The sequence below is a fragment of the Lepeophtheirus salmonis genome, chromosome 12, assembly GCF_016086655.4.
Source record: "Lepeophtheirus salmonis chromosome 12, UVic_Lsal_1.4, whole genome shotgun sequence".
Lineage (NCBI taxonomy): Eukaryota > Metazoa > Arthropoda > Copepoda > Siphonostomatoida > Caligidae > Lepeophtheirus > Lepeophtheirus salmonis.
Window position 1 is genome coordinate 7198243 of NC_052142.2, and position 20285 is coordinate 7218527.

The 20285-nt window shown below is 31.7% G+C and overlaps 1 protein-coding gene across 3 annotated transcripts; it reads right to left on the reverse strand.

The window, feature by feature from the left end:
• Positions 1-7270: 7270 nt before the first annotated feature.
• On the reverse strand, positions 7271-19897 carry mts (protein phosphatase 2 catalytic subunit mts). 3 transcript variants are annotated; one of them, XM_071891957.1, is made up of 5 exons: positions 19440-19884; positions 19249-19377; positions 18864-19183; positions 18717-18812; positions 7271-7632 (listed from the first exon to the last, which is right to left on the reverse strand). In XM_071891957.1, exons 1-5 carry the CDS (start codon positions 19755-19757, stop codon positions 7575-7577), a joined length of 921 nt encoding a protein of 306 aa, XP_071748058.1. In that variant the 5' UTR covers positions 19758-19884; the 3' UTR covers positions 7271-7574. The 3 variants fall into 3 exon arrangements, with proteins under 3 accessions (XP_071748058.1, XP_040577846.1, XP_071748057.1); XM_040721912.2 differs by lacking the exon at positions 7271-7632 and adding an exon at positions 15048-15204 and having other exon boundaries at positions 19440-19897; XM_071891956.1 differs by lacking the exon at positions 7271-7632 and adding an exon at positions 15465-15798.
• Positions 19898-20285: the final 388 nt, after the last annotated feature.

Sequence of the window (20285 nt, forward strand, 5' to 3'; positions counted from 1 at the left end):
AAATAAAACTTATAGACACCATTAGTGTTGGATCAGTCCTAGGACTGATTGCCTAATCAGTCTCCCGCCCCCCTTTCACTAAAACGTTCAAGTCACACTTTCTACTTATAACTTTTCTCTTTGAAAGAGGTTATGAATTATGATGAAACTCCAGGGACTCAAATGACGCAGTTAGTAGTAACTATGTAAATTCATCTGTTTTATTTCCTATAAAAGACCGAGAAGGACCGGTCCTAGGACTGACAAATTTTATTAGGACCAGATTTATGGGACTGCAGTCTTTTTAGTTTTTTTTAGACCGATCCAACAATAACAACGAGAGGTATCCTGCCCTTTAGGAAACTGAGCATTACAATAGAATAAATTATTAAATAGTTTATTTATCAACAAGAATAGATTATGAAACCGCCATCATGTATCAAGTGAGACAAAGACATCGACGGCTAACAATAAAATACATAGGTTATTTTTGTGTAAGTGAGGTAACACTGTAATAAACGTTTCACTTCGTAGGCAAAACTCCGTATGGAGTAAACAATAAAAAATTTCAAGACTATTATATTTTCAAAACAGAACGCTGGTGCATTGTTGTGATAATTTTGGTTAACTAAAAAATGGATATTAGCAATGCTGATATCAAAAGATGACAAAAATCGACAGGCCCCTGTGAGATATTTTTTCAATTATTGTATCTGCTGCTCAACTTTTGTATTTCGAATTAATTAGCCAAAAATGACCATGTATTAAAATTGGATAGATCAAAAGTCCCAGATTTTGTTGTTATACTCAAGCTTTATAGATAGAAATACAAGGTTAGACCATCATTTAATCGGGCTTGTTATAATTTTCAATCTGATGTACTGTACCGACTGCTGAACAATATATGCAGATTTTGACAAAACATCCAACTACTCATAATATATGACGTCACTTTTGCTAGAATTTTCAATTTAATGTATCATACCGACTGCTGGGCAAGAAAAACAGATTTTGACAAAACACGCAACTACTCATCTACTATGACTTCAATATGAAAAGGGTGGTGGAAGCCAAACATCAGTCGTATACAGGTTATGGTATAACCTTGTATTTCTATTAACTTTGATTATACCCTGTATTTGGTCCCATGAAGTTTGCTTGTAGAAAATCTCTGAACAAGCACACTACGGTTTTCTAATTGTACATTATTATTTTACTGATCGATTACCATAAAATTATGCATTCGTTGCTGTTGATATATATATATATTTTTTTTTTTTGCCTCTAACTAACTGTTATTGAATACTGTACATACTTTGATTGATCGTTTAATATTCAAAAACCATCCTTCTTGCAGGAGTATCAAACATATTCACATTGGTTATGATCAATGTTGTGTTATATTACTTTTTGAATAATAAGTTACTTATTTCATAATATTCCGTGGAAAAGTAATTTAGTTGTTACTTGGAAGCAAGAATAACAATATTACTTTACTATATATTACTTATTTTTCTAAATTCCCGTTAGGGATGAACAATAAATACTGCCAGTGTTTTTAAATTGAATAATGATTAGGTGAATATTTGTAGATTATTATACAGTTCTATCCTTCAAAAACTAATTTCTTCTTCTAGATTTTATCTATTAGGTTTTTCAAATCATAGATTATTTTTGGTCCTGCATGGTCTGAATAAAACTAAAAAGTATAATTTTTTACACATTAACAATAATCAAAAATATGGAAATATGAAACTGCAGGTTCTAAGATTGCATTGTTGAATTTACACCCTAAATTTATGCCTTGTAACTAGTGATGGGACGATTAAAATAAAGGAAAAGTTAAGCCGATGCCGATACAAATCTAGTCAAAATCCCCAATGCCGATTCTTTAATAATTTTTAAAAAAATACCTTTTTTTATTTTACGTAAATAATATTTAGATTTAATAAAGGAAGGCGATTCTTCCCGGCGAACTTTTTAAAAGGCGAATTTTCCCAAGTGGAGTAATCCCACTTACCACGGCAAATTTTGCAAGGGTAAGCTTTCTTGGATCCCTTTACAAAACTTATTCTCCTAAAATAACAATATTTACACCAACTGCAAGTGTTTGGAAATCTTATGTTCACGTTTAATTTGTGTTCAATTTATTTATTTTCTGTTTTGGAGCATTTTTTTCATTAATGATTGATTTTATTACGATATTTTATAAAATGAAAAGTAACAAATTCACATAGTCGTTTTTATATTTTGACAGGTATATATTTTTTTCATAGCTTACAAAAGTAATAAATAGTGTAATACCAGTAAATAATCAGAAATTAAACATTATTATTCCCTATGCCAATTCGTGATAAAACACCCGATTCTGATTAATTGTCCTATCACTACTAGTGGCGTTTTCGCTTAGCGACGTTTTTGTCCTGGTTAATAATGAAGGGTGTTCCTATTGAAATTTTTACCGTTGTATTTCAGCTTGGAGAAATTAGAAACAAAAAAATATATAAACAAATTGAGATAATTTACAAGAGTAGCAGAGTAAAAAAAGTATTCATGAGGAAACCTTTTAAAATGTGAAAAGATATTTAGTTTCTTCAATTCAACTCGTCCTACAGCATTGCACACAGATGCTTCAAGAAAAGAGGGGCTGGGATCTACCCCATTACAAATACAGCAAGACAAGAGTAGGAAATTAATTCAATGTGGATCTCGTTTTATATCTGAGATGGAATGCAGATCTGTAATGGTGGAACTGGAATTAAGGATTTTTTAGCCTTTATATAGAAATTAAATAATTTATAAAAAAAAATTCTAAAATTTTCTGCCGAAGATGCATTTACAAAAATATGATTAAATATTATAGTTTAAAATTTATTCACCAGATTAAGGCTTACAAATATAAATTATTCATATATCTAATCTATTAACATTAGCATCTAAAATCAATAAAAATACAGACATATAACATTAAAAAGCAAATTTGATTGAAATTAACAACTAGCTCGTTTTTTTTTTTAAAGATCAATCTCAACGGGTAATATAATTTCATTCATAATTCTCTCCATAGGATTTTTTTCTAGAGTTGTAATAAGAAGACGAGGAGGTCTGTCCCAATTAATAATATGCACTTTACTTAGGTTGCATTTGGTTTTTACTTGGCGGACATTTTTTATCAATTCTCTGAGCAAATAGACCGAAGTTTTTCCATCCTTTAGACCAGGGGTTCCCAAACTTTTCAAGCTGGCGTCCCCTCCCCATGAACACATAAGTTTTTCTTCCAAAATGAAAATAATGGGATGTATGTATTTGGTGTAAGGATAGTAATATAAATTCCTCCATATCAGGTTTAAACTTACAAAAAAGAAGACGTAGATCCCCATGTTCTAACCTTGTTCATTTAATTGAAAAAAAAGGAAGGCAATTACACTGAGAGTTTATCCAAATATGATGATGGAAAAGCAGTTCATATTTTCACCTTATTTCAATATACTGGACAGAGTTCAGATACTTTTTTTGTTGTACGCAAAAATCTTGGTATGATATCTTAAAATTTTGTACGTAGCTCAATGTAATTTTTGGGTTCATTGTATAACTTTGCCCGCACGTCATACTTGCTCTTTCTTTCTCAAAATTAGATACAGTGACAGAAGATATTCTAAAATTAATTATTGCGACCTTTTAATAATCATGAAGTTTCTTTAAAATTAAGAACCTAATATTAAAGTATGAGGAGAGGAATATCAACTCAATTGATCATAATTGTTCGTCTAAGTTTCCACTTAGAATTACAGAATAATAAGAGTTTGTAATGTATATTTCTACTTATGTATATTTATAATAGTTTTCTGTTATATGTCATGATTAGATTTGATGACAGAAATTCCTCATCATGATCCGAATTATATTAACCCTGTAATTACATTGTAATGGTTCATGGTAGATACAACAAAAAGTTGTAGTGTTTTACTTAATTAGATGTGATCTCCTCATCCCTTAGTCCTAGGATGACTTTCTCCACATAATGACATCTTCCATTTTCTTTCATGATTCCCCAAAGTGATTATTGTCATAATATCTCGAAAAAGTCGAGATACCTCTACTCCTAATCCAATAATATATTTTTCGCTTTGCAATGTTATTTCCTTATTATTAAAAGGTTGCAATAATTGAATTTCAACTATCTATTACCGTTATCTCCAATTTCAAGATGGAAAGAGAAAGTATACGTGCTGGCAAACTTATAGAATGTACCTGTCGTTCTTGAAAAAAAATATTCTTACTCTACCAATCTTGTTTCCTCTAAGACTAGATTGACAACCCATTCTTGCACTATTAGCTATTAAAGATCCTGATATCGTTAAGACATGTATCTTTGCAACTCTTCCAAGAGAGCACAATACACTTGAAGGTGATAATCTCAGATATTGTATTCTTTATCCTATTCTCAACAGCTTAAGTTCAAGGCGGGCTAAATTTCGTTTGAATAAATTACACGTAGATAGGAAGATGGAGATAATAGATCTAACTTAAAATGATTGGTATAATTTTCTTGCAACTGCAAATTAATTTTATTGAATTTTTTGAATATATCTGATAATAAGCGATGTCATCCTTGATGTTTTTTTGTATAATCACAAAGCCCAGTTTTATAGTAAAAAAAGAATAAAAAGTTTCAGGAAGTTTCCCTTTGATAACCATGTAACTTCTGTGTGTAGGAATAAATATTAAAACTCTTCATCATTATCAATGCCGAGCTGTCGAAACAGCGTGGAATTGAGGGAATGTGCTTGGATCTTATTTACTACTTTGATAAAAGTATTAATTGATTTGTGAAGTCGACCACTAACATTTTTATGTGGATTGCACAAAGCACTTCAAGTACAACAGGTACGGCTTTTCAAGAAACTGATGAAGCAAGTGGGATGTTTTTCTCTTGGAAAAAATTATCAATAATATAAAATACCAACTTTCCTTTTATATTTATTATAAGATTTTTACAAATATCATTTCTTGAACCAACTTTTCATCTTTGACAAAAACAAACATAAGTAAGAAGCACATATTCATTTCCTAGTAAAATGGACTCATCTAACTGAAAGCTAAATTATGTTCCAGTAAGAATGCTGCACAATTTATCTTCAATATTTGCAGACATTTAATCTATTCTTCCTTGAACTGAGTTATTAGTGGGAAATACTTACTTCATTATTTGGCGTGATGTCTTATGTACAACTTTGTGCATTATCTTTCCTATTACCCAATCGTGTAAACCTTACCAACCGAATGTGGTTTTTTTTTTTGGTTTTTTTGTGGAGTGAAGACGTGCCAGTCTTTCATGGTGCTTAATTAAATTTGAAAAGTGAAGTTATAGTTGTTTTTATAATTCAAAAGTGAATATTTGGAATCCCGAAGTTATAATCTATTCAATTAGTGCTGACAAGTAGTGTATAGTGTTATTTGAGTCCTTTTAAACGAGGTTTTTATTACTGTCATAGGATTTCTACTAGCACGAATCTTTTTTGAAATATTGTCTAGTAAAGATCCGTCGCCATCTTTTTATGCAGCTACTCTTCATTTCTCTTCGCTCATTGCATTCTGAATAAACACACATAAGAAAATCGGGAAGCCCTTCTTCTTCGTTTTTCTTTCCTTTTTTTTGGATTAATATTTTTGCTATTATGACAAAATAAGATGTAAAAAAGTTGCGTATTGGTTCTATTTGACATATAGTGTAGAAGGTAACCAAGTTCGCTCCCGTTTTTTATTAATTTATCTTTGATACAATTTTCGGTGCTTGGCTAAATACATAAAAAAGGGGATTGATACCTCCACAGGCGAAGAAGGATCCATAAAACTCACTAATAAGGTTGATGAGTTTTTGGGTCTAAAGCTGCAAAAAGATAAAATCGACCAGGGAAAAACTTGTTAAGAGGATTGAAGAAGATAACTCTCAAATGGATGAAGAACCTGTGGGGGAGGAAAGTTATGAAAAGGAAAAGATTCCTTAATTATAGACGTAACCTTTGTCAACGACTACATGCTTCCCAACGTCTCTTTGTGGAGTCTTTCCGAAAAACAATCAATGTCTAACCATAAATATTTAATGTTTAAACTAGAAATTGGAACAGAGTCCATATTATGAAGGAATCTAAGGTCAATCAAATAGCAAGAGTATAATAAGAAACTGCGTCCAATGAAAAAGGTTACATTGGAAAACAAAATACATGTGACAGTAATATAACTTCTAGCTACCAAAATAACGAGTTCCCTCGTCGAAGCTCTAAATGAATTGGCACCACATCGTCCAAAAAAATATGAACGAGTTACACCTTGGTGGACAGAAAAACTGACAAGATTGAGAAAGGAAACTAAGAGAGCTGAGCGAAGAGTAAGAAAAACCCAATGGAGTAACGATAAAGTTGACTATTACAAATGTAAAACAGAATATAGGAGGGTAATCGTACTTTAGAGACAAAGGCATTGGATGGAGAGATATAGAGGAGTTGGATTCTTACACAGCAATATCAACTGCAACAAAGCGACAAAATGGTCATTATGGACCGAGCATGGGGATGTTAAGTAATAAAGATGGGGGAATTTCGGCAATGGATGGCTTAAATGATTTAGTGAGAGGGCATTTCGGTGACTCAATTATACATGGGTCAGATGAAAAATATGAAGAAGGGAGTCTGAATATATTGCTTCAAAACATGAACGCAAATTGAACGAATATATAACTGTCTATGATTCGGGATGTTTTTAAATCGTTTAAAAGTTTTAAAAGGCTGGAACAGATGGACTTGTCCCTCTAGTTTTCCAAAATTTACCAGATGAGTATTATGAGAGAATTGCTTTGTTGTATGAATTATCAATTAGATTCTCGTATGTTCCAAAAATCTAGAGTAATGCCCGGGTAATTTTTCAACTCAGGAGAAAAGTTACTTAACTTTGAAACACCTGTCCTAAGATTTATGTCATGGTAAAAACGCAAACGAGATATTTAGCACGACGATACTCCTACATATATAGAACATGCTACCAAAGTTTCATTTTTATAACAGTGGGAAAATTTATTATAATCCTTGATTAAAGGACTAACCTATGATTTTCAGATTTAAAAAAAAATCAAAATTGAGATGACAATACATTTAAATATTCTACTCTTGACTTCATATTTGGAATCCTAAAACTAAATAGTCAAGTAGTGGATTTCAAGAGGTTGCCTCTTTTAAATAAAAAAATGTACAAGAAAAAGTAGTGTCTGATAAAGACAATAATGCGACGCTTAAAATTTTGGTCCAAAAAGGGACTTGCACGAGTATCTGTATTTCAAGAACGACTAAAAATTATATTATGAAACTTGGCACACTTAATTTACTCATATATTTGAGCTTGTGTGCCAAAAATCATTCAAATCTGAGAAGGTTGGTTACATGCTTTGGTAGATTTGACATGGAATGATACTGTGGATAGTCTAGCCTTTTTCAAAATAATTAATGAGTAATATACAATGTGCATCCCTAAGTTCTGATGCAATAACCTTACTAGCAAATTTTGTGTCTTTTCCCGCTTTGGATTCGATTAATCGCGTGCAGTCAACTTGGCTGATTGTTGATTGGGCTCTTCAATGTTTGATCCATGGTCACATATGATCTAAAAAAAAAATCATATTTATTACAATTGAATTTCCCTAAAAATTGTTTGGAATCATGAAAATGTTATTGCATTTGATCGATTGTGAGCTTGCATGGCACCCACTATGCACAAATTTTTTGAGCCTAAGAAATTTATAGCCGACCTTATTGATCATACATCTTATTTGGGTCCTTTTTAACATTTCATAATTTGTTCTGATAGATTGGCACATAAGTATTTCTTTCTTGTTGCTTTTCGTTACAACTTATATATATTTTTTAAATAATATTATACTATATTTACAGAGGAAACAGTGAATAAGACTGATGAAGACGTAATCCTGGAGAGTAATAGCCTTGTTCGAGCAGAATGTGAAGAAATAAGAGAGAAAAAAATATGATAATACTATTATACAAAAACTCGAAAAAAAACAATAAAACAGTAGATTTAAGCAAGAAACACGCCTAATTATACTAGAAAAACACGATAACCGAACTAGAACATGAAGGAAAAACCGACAAAATATTTGTATTTCAACTAACAAATGTAAGGTAATCATCAATGGAATTTGATCATTATATCAATTTGTATGCAAATACAACGATAGCAGAAGCGACAGGTATTTTGCACACCCTGAATGATAAGAATTTTAGGTTTTGGTTGGAGGTTTTTCATTAGATTATTTCTTATGTCGAAATAATTCACAACCAAATACAATCTCGAGAAATTGATGCGTCAAAACCAGGGCTATGGACTCGATTAAATTTCCGGACGAGTCGGAGTCCTGAGTCTGACTTGAACTTTAAGACCGACCATCGATTATTAATCAAACTTCAAGGCTGAATACGACTTGAGCTTCGAGACTGAGTCCCTTGTCTAACGGGAATTTCAAGTCAGAGTCCTGAATCTTTTAAGTTACACAGTTGAATAGATATATGTTTATCAATCTTGTTGAACACTACCACAAAAAGATAAAAAAACACTTTAATATTCTCCAAAGTGGTCCACATCAAAAGAATATGATCAATAAAAACCTAAAGAAAATAGCTTTGATTTTCATGAAAATGGAATATAAAAAAACTTCAAAACTAACCCTTTTCCTTTCGATTATGTATATTTAAAAATCATATATTAGAAAAAAACAATTAATAAGTATTTACATATCCCAGTTTTCTCTAAAGAAAAGAATTGCATTTTATAGATTCTCCTTCATTGATGTCCTCTGGTACTAAAAATGAATTTCATTGTAGAGAACAATTGTTCGACACTCACTTGTGATGATAGCATTGACACTAATGTGTACGCAATGGAACGAATGTCATCCTTTTCTTCCTTATCACTTATACTAGAGTATAATTCCGTCAACAACTTTCTTTTTCGTTAATGTGAAACATTGTTATTGCTGTTTTCATGATAGCTCCTCTGCCCAACATTTTATGAGACTCTATTAGTAGTAGAACATATTTATGATCAGATAAACCCCTACCAAGAATAGTGAATTTGACAAAAGTCCTTCTTCTTATTTTCGGTAATCTCTAGGAATTTTAGAATAACAACAGTGTTAGATAATTAATTTTCAATGTCGATGTCTAAGAACTGAACTATTCAATCTAAAATTATATTTTTAACATGTTAGTACAATAGCGGTAGTACCCAGCATTGCCCAGCGTTATAAGGGATCGACGAACAGACAAACCGTACTTTAATAATGTAGAAAGATAGGTCGCCAGCAAATCATCAGGTATCCTCTCCGATTTTATTGAGCATCCTCACACGTAGTTTCTTAGATGTTACCTCCTCATGAATGAAATAATAATAACAGCTTGAGAAAAAAAAAAGATTCGTTATGAAGCCAGGAAGTACTTTAGTCTGTAGAGGGCTACCTAGCTGAGTTTTGCTAAACCTCATCTTTTGTCACATTTATTAGTTTTTAGTTCATATAATATACTTTTTTATTTTGTAATATAATGTGTACGGTCGATGCTACATGCAAAAAGCCTCGAAGATTTCATTAATGGCTAAATTGTTGTTGGTTAGATCAAAAATGACTGTACAGATCACATAAATTCATACAGATAGGCTTTGATTGTTAATATAGAGGATAAAACAAACAAATTAATCAACAATATTTGAAAAAATGTAACATAAAGATTGAACGATGCGGTGGTGCGTTTCATCAAGGAAAATTACTTTGTGTTGACTGGCTTCATATTTTGGACGTTTTTGTCGTATAGCATAGTTCGAATCGCACAGTTATTGTCTGTAGCGATCACCATTAACGGTTTGACCGGGTTGTAGAAGGTGACATCATAGGACACCACACTGGTCCCAGAATACACACAGCATTGCCTTCTTTCCGCTCTTAATTTCTCACGTCAAAATTACCACTTTGGAATTTGTCGAAGCACCTGAAGCAGTTTGCTCTGCTTAAAGAATGTCCACCGTAAGCTTCCACAAGTATTTTATGGTCCTGAGAAGCGTTTTTCTTCCATTGGTAACAGAAAATCAATAATGTCCGTACATCGTAGTTTGTAGGCACAAAATTAGAATTTTTTACGAGCGAAAAAAGTGCCTTGTTGAATGAAAATATACAAACAATGAATTAAGTATTGTTAACACATGTCAAAATAAGCATTTAGATTTTTGAACCAGTTTATAATGTCTAACAGGCGACACCTAGGAACCAATAGTGAAAAGTCTCATTTCATAGGCGCATACATACTATTTATTAAATGACGGCGATATTTTAAAGAGATATTATGGTCACTTAAAGACTTTGCATTCAAATTTATGGGATGAATTGAGATACTCTAGTTAACTGGTTTTTAAAACCTCCGTTTTATCTATTTCAATTAATTTGGCCCCAATATTTTTAATAATTTCCTAATTTAATAAATGTGGAGATGAATTTTGGTTACTTTAAGTACAATTTGTAGTGCCCCCAAAGGATAAATCAGAATCGTTTGTTAATTGAATTGAACTATATTTTGTTGGAAAATGTATTCCGTGTTCAATTTTTAGAAAAATTATTATATTTTCCTTTTGGGTTTACGTGCTACAAATATACAATTTTATTACAATGTCTGACACTATTAAGAGTTGGTTATAAGTTATAATAGATTTTTATAAGTAATTATGACTTAATTAATCCATATTTACCTATGAGATTAAGAGGAAATCAATATAAATCACAACAGACATAGGTATTCTACTTCTGTGAAAATAAAACATTGTTAATTGTAGCCTGTTATTAGTGTTTTGAACTTAAGTTTAATTATTTTTTTAATGACATACATGAAAGTGTTCTTATTTATCTACGTTCCATCTAATTTAGCAATCTCATTTGGAGTATCCGATTATTTGGTGTACGGTAACTTTGTATAACACATTTTCGTATAAATTTATGAGGAAACAGGCATGGACTTAATGAATTGCCATTTTGTAACCCGAATGTTGGGGGGTGTTTTCGGGTACCACTGATACTTAAGTAACTACAAAGACCCCATCACAATCATTCCATTCTATCCCAAATAATGGGGGTGTTTTCGAGTATCGCCAAGTGCCAAGACAGGATATTTCTATTTATACGCGAAATTGTTGTTATACAAAATGTCCTTATACGAAAAAAAATTATACAATGTTACCCATTACCGACTTATTTATGACTCAAGAACTGAACAACTTCATTTAAAGAGTACGCTAGTATATTTATGTATATTGAACAAGCCTGGTACTACCCTATGATTGGAACGCGGAACAGAACAAAAATAATGGATGAAAGATGAAAGCTAAACGATATATATATATATATATTTTAATGGAACGGCAAAATAGTGGAACGCTTAAAAGCCTGGGGAAATACATTCCAGCTGAAACGATTTAAAATACGTGATATCTAATGTACTTCGTTATTTGTGGATCTAGATCTTATCGATTTTTCTTAAAAATAGTAAATTCCGATTTTTTGTCTTTTTAATGTAAAAAAAACATTAAATTAGTAGGAGTTAACAATTTTTTCTTTTTGAAAATAACGTTGACTTGACGTGTAAATGAGAAATAAAGAAACCAAAAGAAATGTGCAGCACAAACACAAAACCAGTACCAAAATTTAGCAAATTTTTTCTTCATGTACTTATGCTACCCCTCAACGAATGTAGCTCTAGGGGATAGGCTACATTGCTCATATCAGGAACCACCCCTGATCATGCTTAAATAAAATATAATAACTCAACATTACTACTTTTTACTAGTAAAGGGATACCGGAAAAAGTTGCAACACGTTTTATTCAATTACTTAAAGATTATTTGAGCTAAGCATACCAAATTTTGACACTCACAATCTTATTTATTTATACTAAAACTGAAGTGCATCAAAGGCACTTATGCAAAATACTTTTTCTGGTTTTTTTATTTAAATTAGAACTTACGGGTCTACCCTACGCTCAAGTCATGGAATTAACTTTAAGGTCTAGTCAACCCCTGAAATCCTTGTCCTAGAGAATGTTTTTTTATATATTTGTGGTGGTGAGATAAAATATTAACATATGCATGTCAGATTTTCAAGAGTTTTTCTTCTACTTTATATGCCTTGGGATACCATAGCGAATAGGGTAGAATAGGTCATCAGAGTGATGTTTGGCATATTTATTATAATTATTCTAAAGAATTAGCCCCATTACTCAGAGAATGCATACAAAATAATATTTAGGTTGATTTGACTTTGAATATTAACGACAGTAGTAACGAGCACTTGCACCATGTCTAGAGACAACGCAGAGATTACAATAAGAGTAAATAAAATAATATATAATCTATTATATTAAGAACTATGGACATTTTTTAAAGTCAAATCAATCCCTTACTCCTAATTTCAAATAAGAAAAACACATAACATTTATCTTTATCATGTTAGCTTTGTTACAATTAAGAATGAAAGATTATGAATATATATGTTTCATAAAACTAAGTAGGTAATTTTTTATTTTTTCGATCTTTGTAACCTCGCTGTAGTTTAGGAAACTATCAAAAGAGTCTCAATTTGGGTCACATCTTTCTTGCATCATGAATTGCTGCATGTAATAGGTATTCTGCTCCTTAAAATTCAATGTGATATTGTAGGTAAGAAAATTAGAATTAAGGTGGGTTCATAGAAGTGTTTACTCATTTCGCACACATATATTCCCCTTTTTTGTATTAATATCCTTCGGTACACTTTTACTGCAATAGCTCCTTCTATTTTTTGGGAGTCAGGAAAAAATGGCAAAATTATTTTATATTTTAATATATATTTAGATAAAAGAAAAATAAACTAACACAAAGAGGTTCAAATGGAAGAAGTGTCAATTACTTAGTTCTTCTACGTTATCAATTATAATATCAATGGACATTATTATTACGCAGAGCTTTTCCACATTGAATCGTTATTTTTTCTGGAATCATGCTTTTGCAGCTTGAAATAGCATATTCCAGTGGTCAATGTTAAGCATTTCGGGTTTTTGAAGTGAGTCCAAATGACAAATCTATCTGTAATCTTTGGAGCGTTCAATGTGATAAATTTACGAACAATTTTGAGAGCTGGCCAATTGGTCTAACTGTGAATTATCGAATTTAAAATTTTACACATGTACAATTGTGATCTGGAATCGTTAGTTCAATTGACAACGTGCTCACGAGAAATTATTCACTTGAACTCAATATCCGTTGAGTTCGCGCCCGGTCCTTCCCATAGAAGGAAATATACACAATGCATATGGATTTCAAACAAGATTCCTGTTCAAATTGAGTAAATGTAATACTACAAAGTTAACTTATACTTAATCAATGCAACTCCATCTTACCAATTAAGGGAATATTAATAAAAAACTTTGTCTGTAACACATATTTTCATATATACCTTAACCTCAATTATACATAAAAGGTGGTACAGATAAATTGAAAAAAATATAAAGGCTTATAACGAACAAACTAGATAGGGTAAAACCATAATTTGTTTATTATTTGAAAACTACATTTAATAACACAGCACGGGAAGATTTGGCAGTCCTGGGCGACGTCATGCAAATCCAGCTTTGCTATTGTGCGGGTAACTGACTTCTTTAGGATCTCCATTGATGAATCGTACTTGGCACATGCGTCATGCTCGACCCTCCTTCAGTGATAGAAATCGCATGGGTTCAGGTCCGGCCTGTTTGTGGGCCAAAAAATACTATGTAGGATTTTAATATCAATAGGACTAATGATTTTGTGCGAGTATTAAAGAGATAAATAGCAGTTGGTGTGATTGACTTATTTAAGTAGTTACTAGTAACTACGTATATTTAGCTTTTTTAGTTTCCATAAAAGACTGTTAAGGACCGGTCTTAGGACTGAAATTTTTTACTAGGACCGGACTGCAGTCTTTTTAGAACAATCCAAGAATACCAGTTAGTAATAAATATAATTTTCTAATTTAAATAACTCAACACAAAATATTACTCTTCCATGCTGGCCCCACACGGTGTGAACATGCATGTACGGTAATATTAAATAAAATTTTATACCTCTATCAAATAAACACACATGAAAATTAAATGTAAAATACAAAAATAAAATAATATAACCTAAACTTCAAACGTCGTCCTTTATTACTATTATCTCTCCTTTAACCATATTTCGATATCTATCTTCATACATTTCTTTTAAATTATACCCGGAAATTTTAGAAATTTTCGTTATAGAAGGATAGCTTGCCTGAAATATATATATATATATATATATATATAGATAGATAGAATGACTGCTTTGTAAACGAATACGCGAAATAGTACTAAAATATAACTTTTTATAAAGATTCCCACTCATCCCAATTTTATATGTCCCATCATAAAATATCATAGTTTAATCATTGAAAGTTAATTCCTTTTGACTGACAGAATTTTATTTGCCAGGATCTCCCAATATATATTTCTTCAAGGACAGATTCTATGAACTATCATACTTAAGCCCACAGAGCTATACTGTAGGGTGGACAATGATGATTTTATGTAATGACCTTACTCCAAATAAATACTAAGAAACTTTTCCACTACATTCCTCTGCCTAAATTAAGATAACGTATTAATGTTCTCCCCGGATCCATATATCCAAATGCTTTGTGGTTAAGATCCATTCAAATCACCATGAATTACTCTATACTTTTTCCTTGAAATAAATAATCATAAACAATGTTGACAAGCCTTTGGAGTTCTTGGATTAACAGTAGTCTTTCCTTCTTTAGCTTCTTGGTTTAAAACTTTAACTGAAAAGAAGCTGACCCAAGTTTATTTTGATTATGAAAACCTTCGATATAATAAGAGGACACCTTAAATCTCATGGCTAAAAGATGATATGTGTCATTTTCACAAACGTAGATTAAAATCCCGCCTTTTTGGTTGGAATAAAAATCTTGCGCCGAGTTTGCGTGTGAGGAATAAGATATATTTTTAACTTACTAATTACAAAGATTGTTATTACAATTATTAATGTCGTTTTTTCATCTGTTACAAAAAATAATCGGGTGTCCGTCGAGTAACATGAGGCTCTCCTCGACGTGGTGCAGGATCAAATTGAAGACTGAAACAAACAAAATGAGAATTAAATATTTTCACACATAAAATTAATAAGGGGCGTCAGCCTTAAAATTGTTCCATAATATGTTAACCTGTTTTATCACCTTAACAAACATAACACACTCATTGAATCATCTGAAGTAGCCATAAATTAAAATGAATAACCCTAATCCTATTGGAATTGCAAACATGTTTTAAATTTAACTAACTGTGTTTCAGTTGACATTCTAGAATCATCTTTAGATAGTACATTTTAGTTCAATATTTTTTTCAACTCAGATTTTATTCTTTAATTAGTATACAAATGTAATGATAAAATATATATATTCTAAATTTTTAAAAACGAAATAATTTATTCGTAACCAGCTAAAAAAAATTTATGTCAATTTTTTCGATGGTATCTTCTAATTTGCAGTTACTACAGCAATGGTTGCAATAGGAAACAAATCCACTCGTTTCCTTGTTTTGAACTTAGCTCACAACATTCCCTGAAACTATGTGAATACAAACATTTTTTATGGAAATTTTTTCGAATCTACTTCTGATAAAGTGCACCATCCACATGCTTTTAAATTTATTTTTCTTGGTATCCAGTTTTCTATAGAAATTTAAGTTTTATATATATATATATATATATTTAATCTTTTGTGAAATACAATTTTTAAGTAGGGCATAATACTGAAATATATACATTCTAGATATGGGTAAAAAAAACAATGATATCAATTAAAGTATTTTCCGATCCAATAAGATGTATCTTTGATAGCATTTGTTTTGTTAGTCACGATTTGATTGGTTCTTTGCCAATAGAATCAAAGCTTAAGGATACAAAGTGTAAGAAAATCTAATCTACATATTTGTTTGTAGCTTTTCAGTGATATATCAAGCAGACTAGCGAGACAAATTCATTGTCATTAAGTACAGATTTACACTCCGGTTTTGTAATATTAGTATGATGACAATTTAAAAAAATGAGTGATATCTGTATTAGACAAATTTGTCAAGACTTTGTAAAGAATAGTTATTATCTTGGATTTTTTAAACCTATTATAATGACATAAGACCTTGTGTCGCCCTCTTCGTAGGCAGTACAGAAGTCATAAAATTTGTGTTAATTCGTTCATATAAGTGTATTTCCTATCGAAACCTGTAGCAAGGGCTGAGAGATTTATAAAGTTCAAAAGAGTTTACTATAATAAGACTGTCTCATGTCAGTTATTTAGACTGAAAGGAAAAAATCTTAAATATTTTTTTACTTTAAAAAGCATTAGACATAGGTAGAAATTACAAGCTCATTTAAACTGCATGTATACAATGCAGTTTAAATGAGCTTGTAATTTCTACCTACTTGTATGCAATAACTTTATTGGAAAAACAAAGAAAGAAATGCTGTTTTCTTTTAAATGAGGTGAAATCGACACGCAACTTCATATTTATATGGAGTGTAAAATGACGAAAGACTTAATGAATCTTGTATTTAAGAACCTTGCAAAATTAACATTAAGGAAAAAGGCATGGACTTTCCTTTTCGGACCTATGGAAGGAGGCAGGAAGGTGGCCATACCAAACAAATTATTAGTTTTAATTAAAAAATCAATCATGATTAACAAAATGGATGGATGCCGAGGACCTTTGGAGCAACTGAAATTGCGCCTGGCTTTTTACTTCAACTGGATATTTTAATGAAGGAATATGGTTCCTACTTAACAACTCGATCTTACAAACCTTCTTAAAAAGCAATAATTTGGTTCTAAGAATTTCAGAACAAGCACAGAATCATCTCAACGAGAAAGTGTGAACACTTTTTTTTGTTTAAAGCATTTCATGTTCTATTTCATGATTAATCTTCTTTTCTTTCCTTTTGTTACACTTATATATTTTTTATATAAAAATGGTAGAAACAGAGTTGAACCAATGATAATAAAAAGTGGATGGAAGCATTCCCTGGGTACAAAAATAATTTTTTGTTTTTTTTATTCCTTCCTTTTGTCTGATAGCGTCATATAAAAATTAAGAGCAAAATTCAAAATTTCTAATATTGATACCATATTGGATATTTTACTCGATATATTAGTGTTACGATTTCGAACCAATATGCTCAAGTCTAAAACACTCCTAACTAAATTTAATTACTCCAAAATTAATAGTTAATTTGAAATATGAGACTATAAGAGAGACATAGTCATTAATTAAGACCCCCATGAGCTTGATGAAATGGAACTGTTACCTCTGTTCACTGGCAGGATCAGATATATATCATGTTTTTAATCTATGGTTATCTGATTATCTCGTTTTTTTTCTCCCAAGTTTTTTTACTACTCTTTTACCTCTTCTATTTGAGTACATATAAAAATCACTATCTGACATTTTATCTTATTTCTGGTATGATACTGGCACTGAAAAAAAGTCGCATATTTAGGTCAAAATTGGTTCTTTCAGATTTATGGTTCCATTCTAATTTGAACGCTAGGGGCCATATTTTGTGGCTTTATTGTTGCATAGGTATTAATACTATTTAAATAAAACCCAACTTAAGTGCAGATTGACTTTATAAGTCTATAACGTCCAAAAAAGCGTTAAAATAATATGTCGTTTCAAATTAGGTTAAATGTGATATTTTCAACTGTTATTCTCATTCTTTAATAGTCGTCAAATTATAGGTTTTACTTTATCCAATAAAAGAACGAAAACAGTTGCGCTGTTCGTCATTTTCTTGACCTTTGAATAAACAAATCAAAAAATTTACTTTAAAAAAATTGTTTTACAAGTAGTACTTGATATGTTTGTTACGAATATGTTATTAGCTATTTTGATTATTAATTTGATTTTAACGCAGAAGTAATTCGAGGTTAAGTATGACTTTTTTTTAATTCCGTGATAATTAATTAAAAGGAAAGTAAAGAAATACAACCATGATAAAGAGAAACAGGATAACCATATAAATTTCAAGTAATTTTTTTATCAATAAAATTAAAATCAAATCAAGAATGATACTGAAATAGGCATATTAGAACTATAGCTATATTGTAAATGAAATACCAATTATTTATGCAATCGGATGAACTCATTTGATTTTAAAGCGCATTAACTATTGAAGAGATATTATTTTCCAAACTAAACCATTAAAAGGTAGTTTTTCGCCTTTAATTTGCATTTCCTCATAATTGGATAACGCTAAAATAAATATGAGCATAAATCTGAAATTAGCATTCAATTTTACAAAGAATAACGCTATATTCATGTTAGAGTTGGTTCAAATTGATAAAAATAAAAACCTGATTTGATACGGAAAAAACTAATTTTAGATTCGTGATCAACGCTTCAAGTATTACTATAATAAGATATATAACTGAAAATACTTTTTAAGACTTTGTGTGATTGAAGTATATGTGAAAAGAAAATGTTTTTTATATATTAATACCTACGAAACAATAACATCACTATTTGAGGGTTCCAACTTAAATTCCTATAATATAAACATACACACAAAAAAAGAGAAAAATAATAATAACTTACAAGGAATATTTAAGAGCATCATCTAATTCCATTATGGCAGCCTGATTTCCACAACGGTAGCAATAATTTGGAGCAGAAAAAATTGTGACAACATGCCTATAAAGAAAAGAAGCAGTATAGTTAGAAACTACATGATGAGAAACTAACCTGTCATGACACCAATTGTATCCTTCCATTACTAATTGGTGAGCACGAGATACAAGCGTTAGGCCATTCGAATGATTAAAAGTTTCCGAAATGTCTAACCCAAATGTATATCCTGCACCACGAGGTGAAATGCCCCAACCACAACGATCATCCGGATCTGACCAAAGCAAATCACACATTGGTCCTTCATGGGGAACTTCTTGAAATCTGTCAAGTGATCGAATATGATCTAAAGTATCAATACTTGGACTTAATCCACCATGAAGACAGAAAATTTGTCTATCCACGAGAGCGGTTAAAGGTAGAAAATCAAATAAATCCTGAAAAGCAAGGTGTGATAAAAATGAAGATGTGTTGGTGCAAAGAGGAGAGAACAAGAGCTCACAGTAAAGTACTTCCACACGTTGGCATTTCCGTATTTCCGGAGACATTCATCGTAAAAACCGTACACTTGAGTTATCTGACGAGATTCGTGGTTCCCCCGGAGAATTGTAATCCGCTCACGAAAGCGAACCTGAGGAGCAAACACAAGTGAGTCAAGGCTCCACTTACTCGCGCATAGCACACAACACCTACTTTCAAAGTTACCAGTAAAGTCACCGTCTCCACTGAATAATAACCACGATCCACGTAATCCCCCATAAACAAATAGTTCGTATCTGGAGATTTCCCTCCAATCCGAAACAGTTCCATTAAGTCATGAAATTGTCCATGGACGTCTCCACAAACCGTCACTGGGCATTTCACCTCTTGGACGTTCGACTCTTTCGTCAGGATCTCCTTGGCCTTCTCACACAACGACTTCACGTGGCTCTCTCCCAGCTGCTTGCATTCCATCAGTTGCTCGATCCAACCGTCCAATTCCTTGAGGCATAACTTCTCGCTCATTTCCATTTCGCATAAATCTTCCTACTTGCTCCTTCCTCCTTCCTCTGCAGCACTCGAGTAGCTGAGTCCAGTGTCCACACAGCACTCCAGTCCACACTACACAGCCACCTCTCCCCTCTCCTCCCCTCTCTTCTCTCTCCCTTCTCTCCTTCCCTAAATAAAATTCACACCTCCCTTTTCACGTCCTTACCTTTAGTGCACCACGCAACCTTCCAAAAAAAAAAACAAGCGGAAAATCATCTGATACTAAACCTAATGTGTCAATCATGCCAACTAATAATTATCTCTTAATTGGGGGGGGGGGGCTTTCAAATAAAATTCAATTTTAGCCCTTCTTTTCGGATGCCAGAATATTAGTATTAGATCAGTACTAGGACTAATCGCCTTATCAGTCTTATTTCCTAACCTCTTTCAATCTTTTTTTTATCAGTCGATCTTTTTCACCATTCAGTGGTCCTGAGGACTGATACATTGGCCTTTCAGTCCTACGGTTTTTTTAATCTATTTTCAAAGTAATAAGAAGAAACTGTTGAA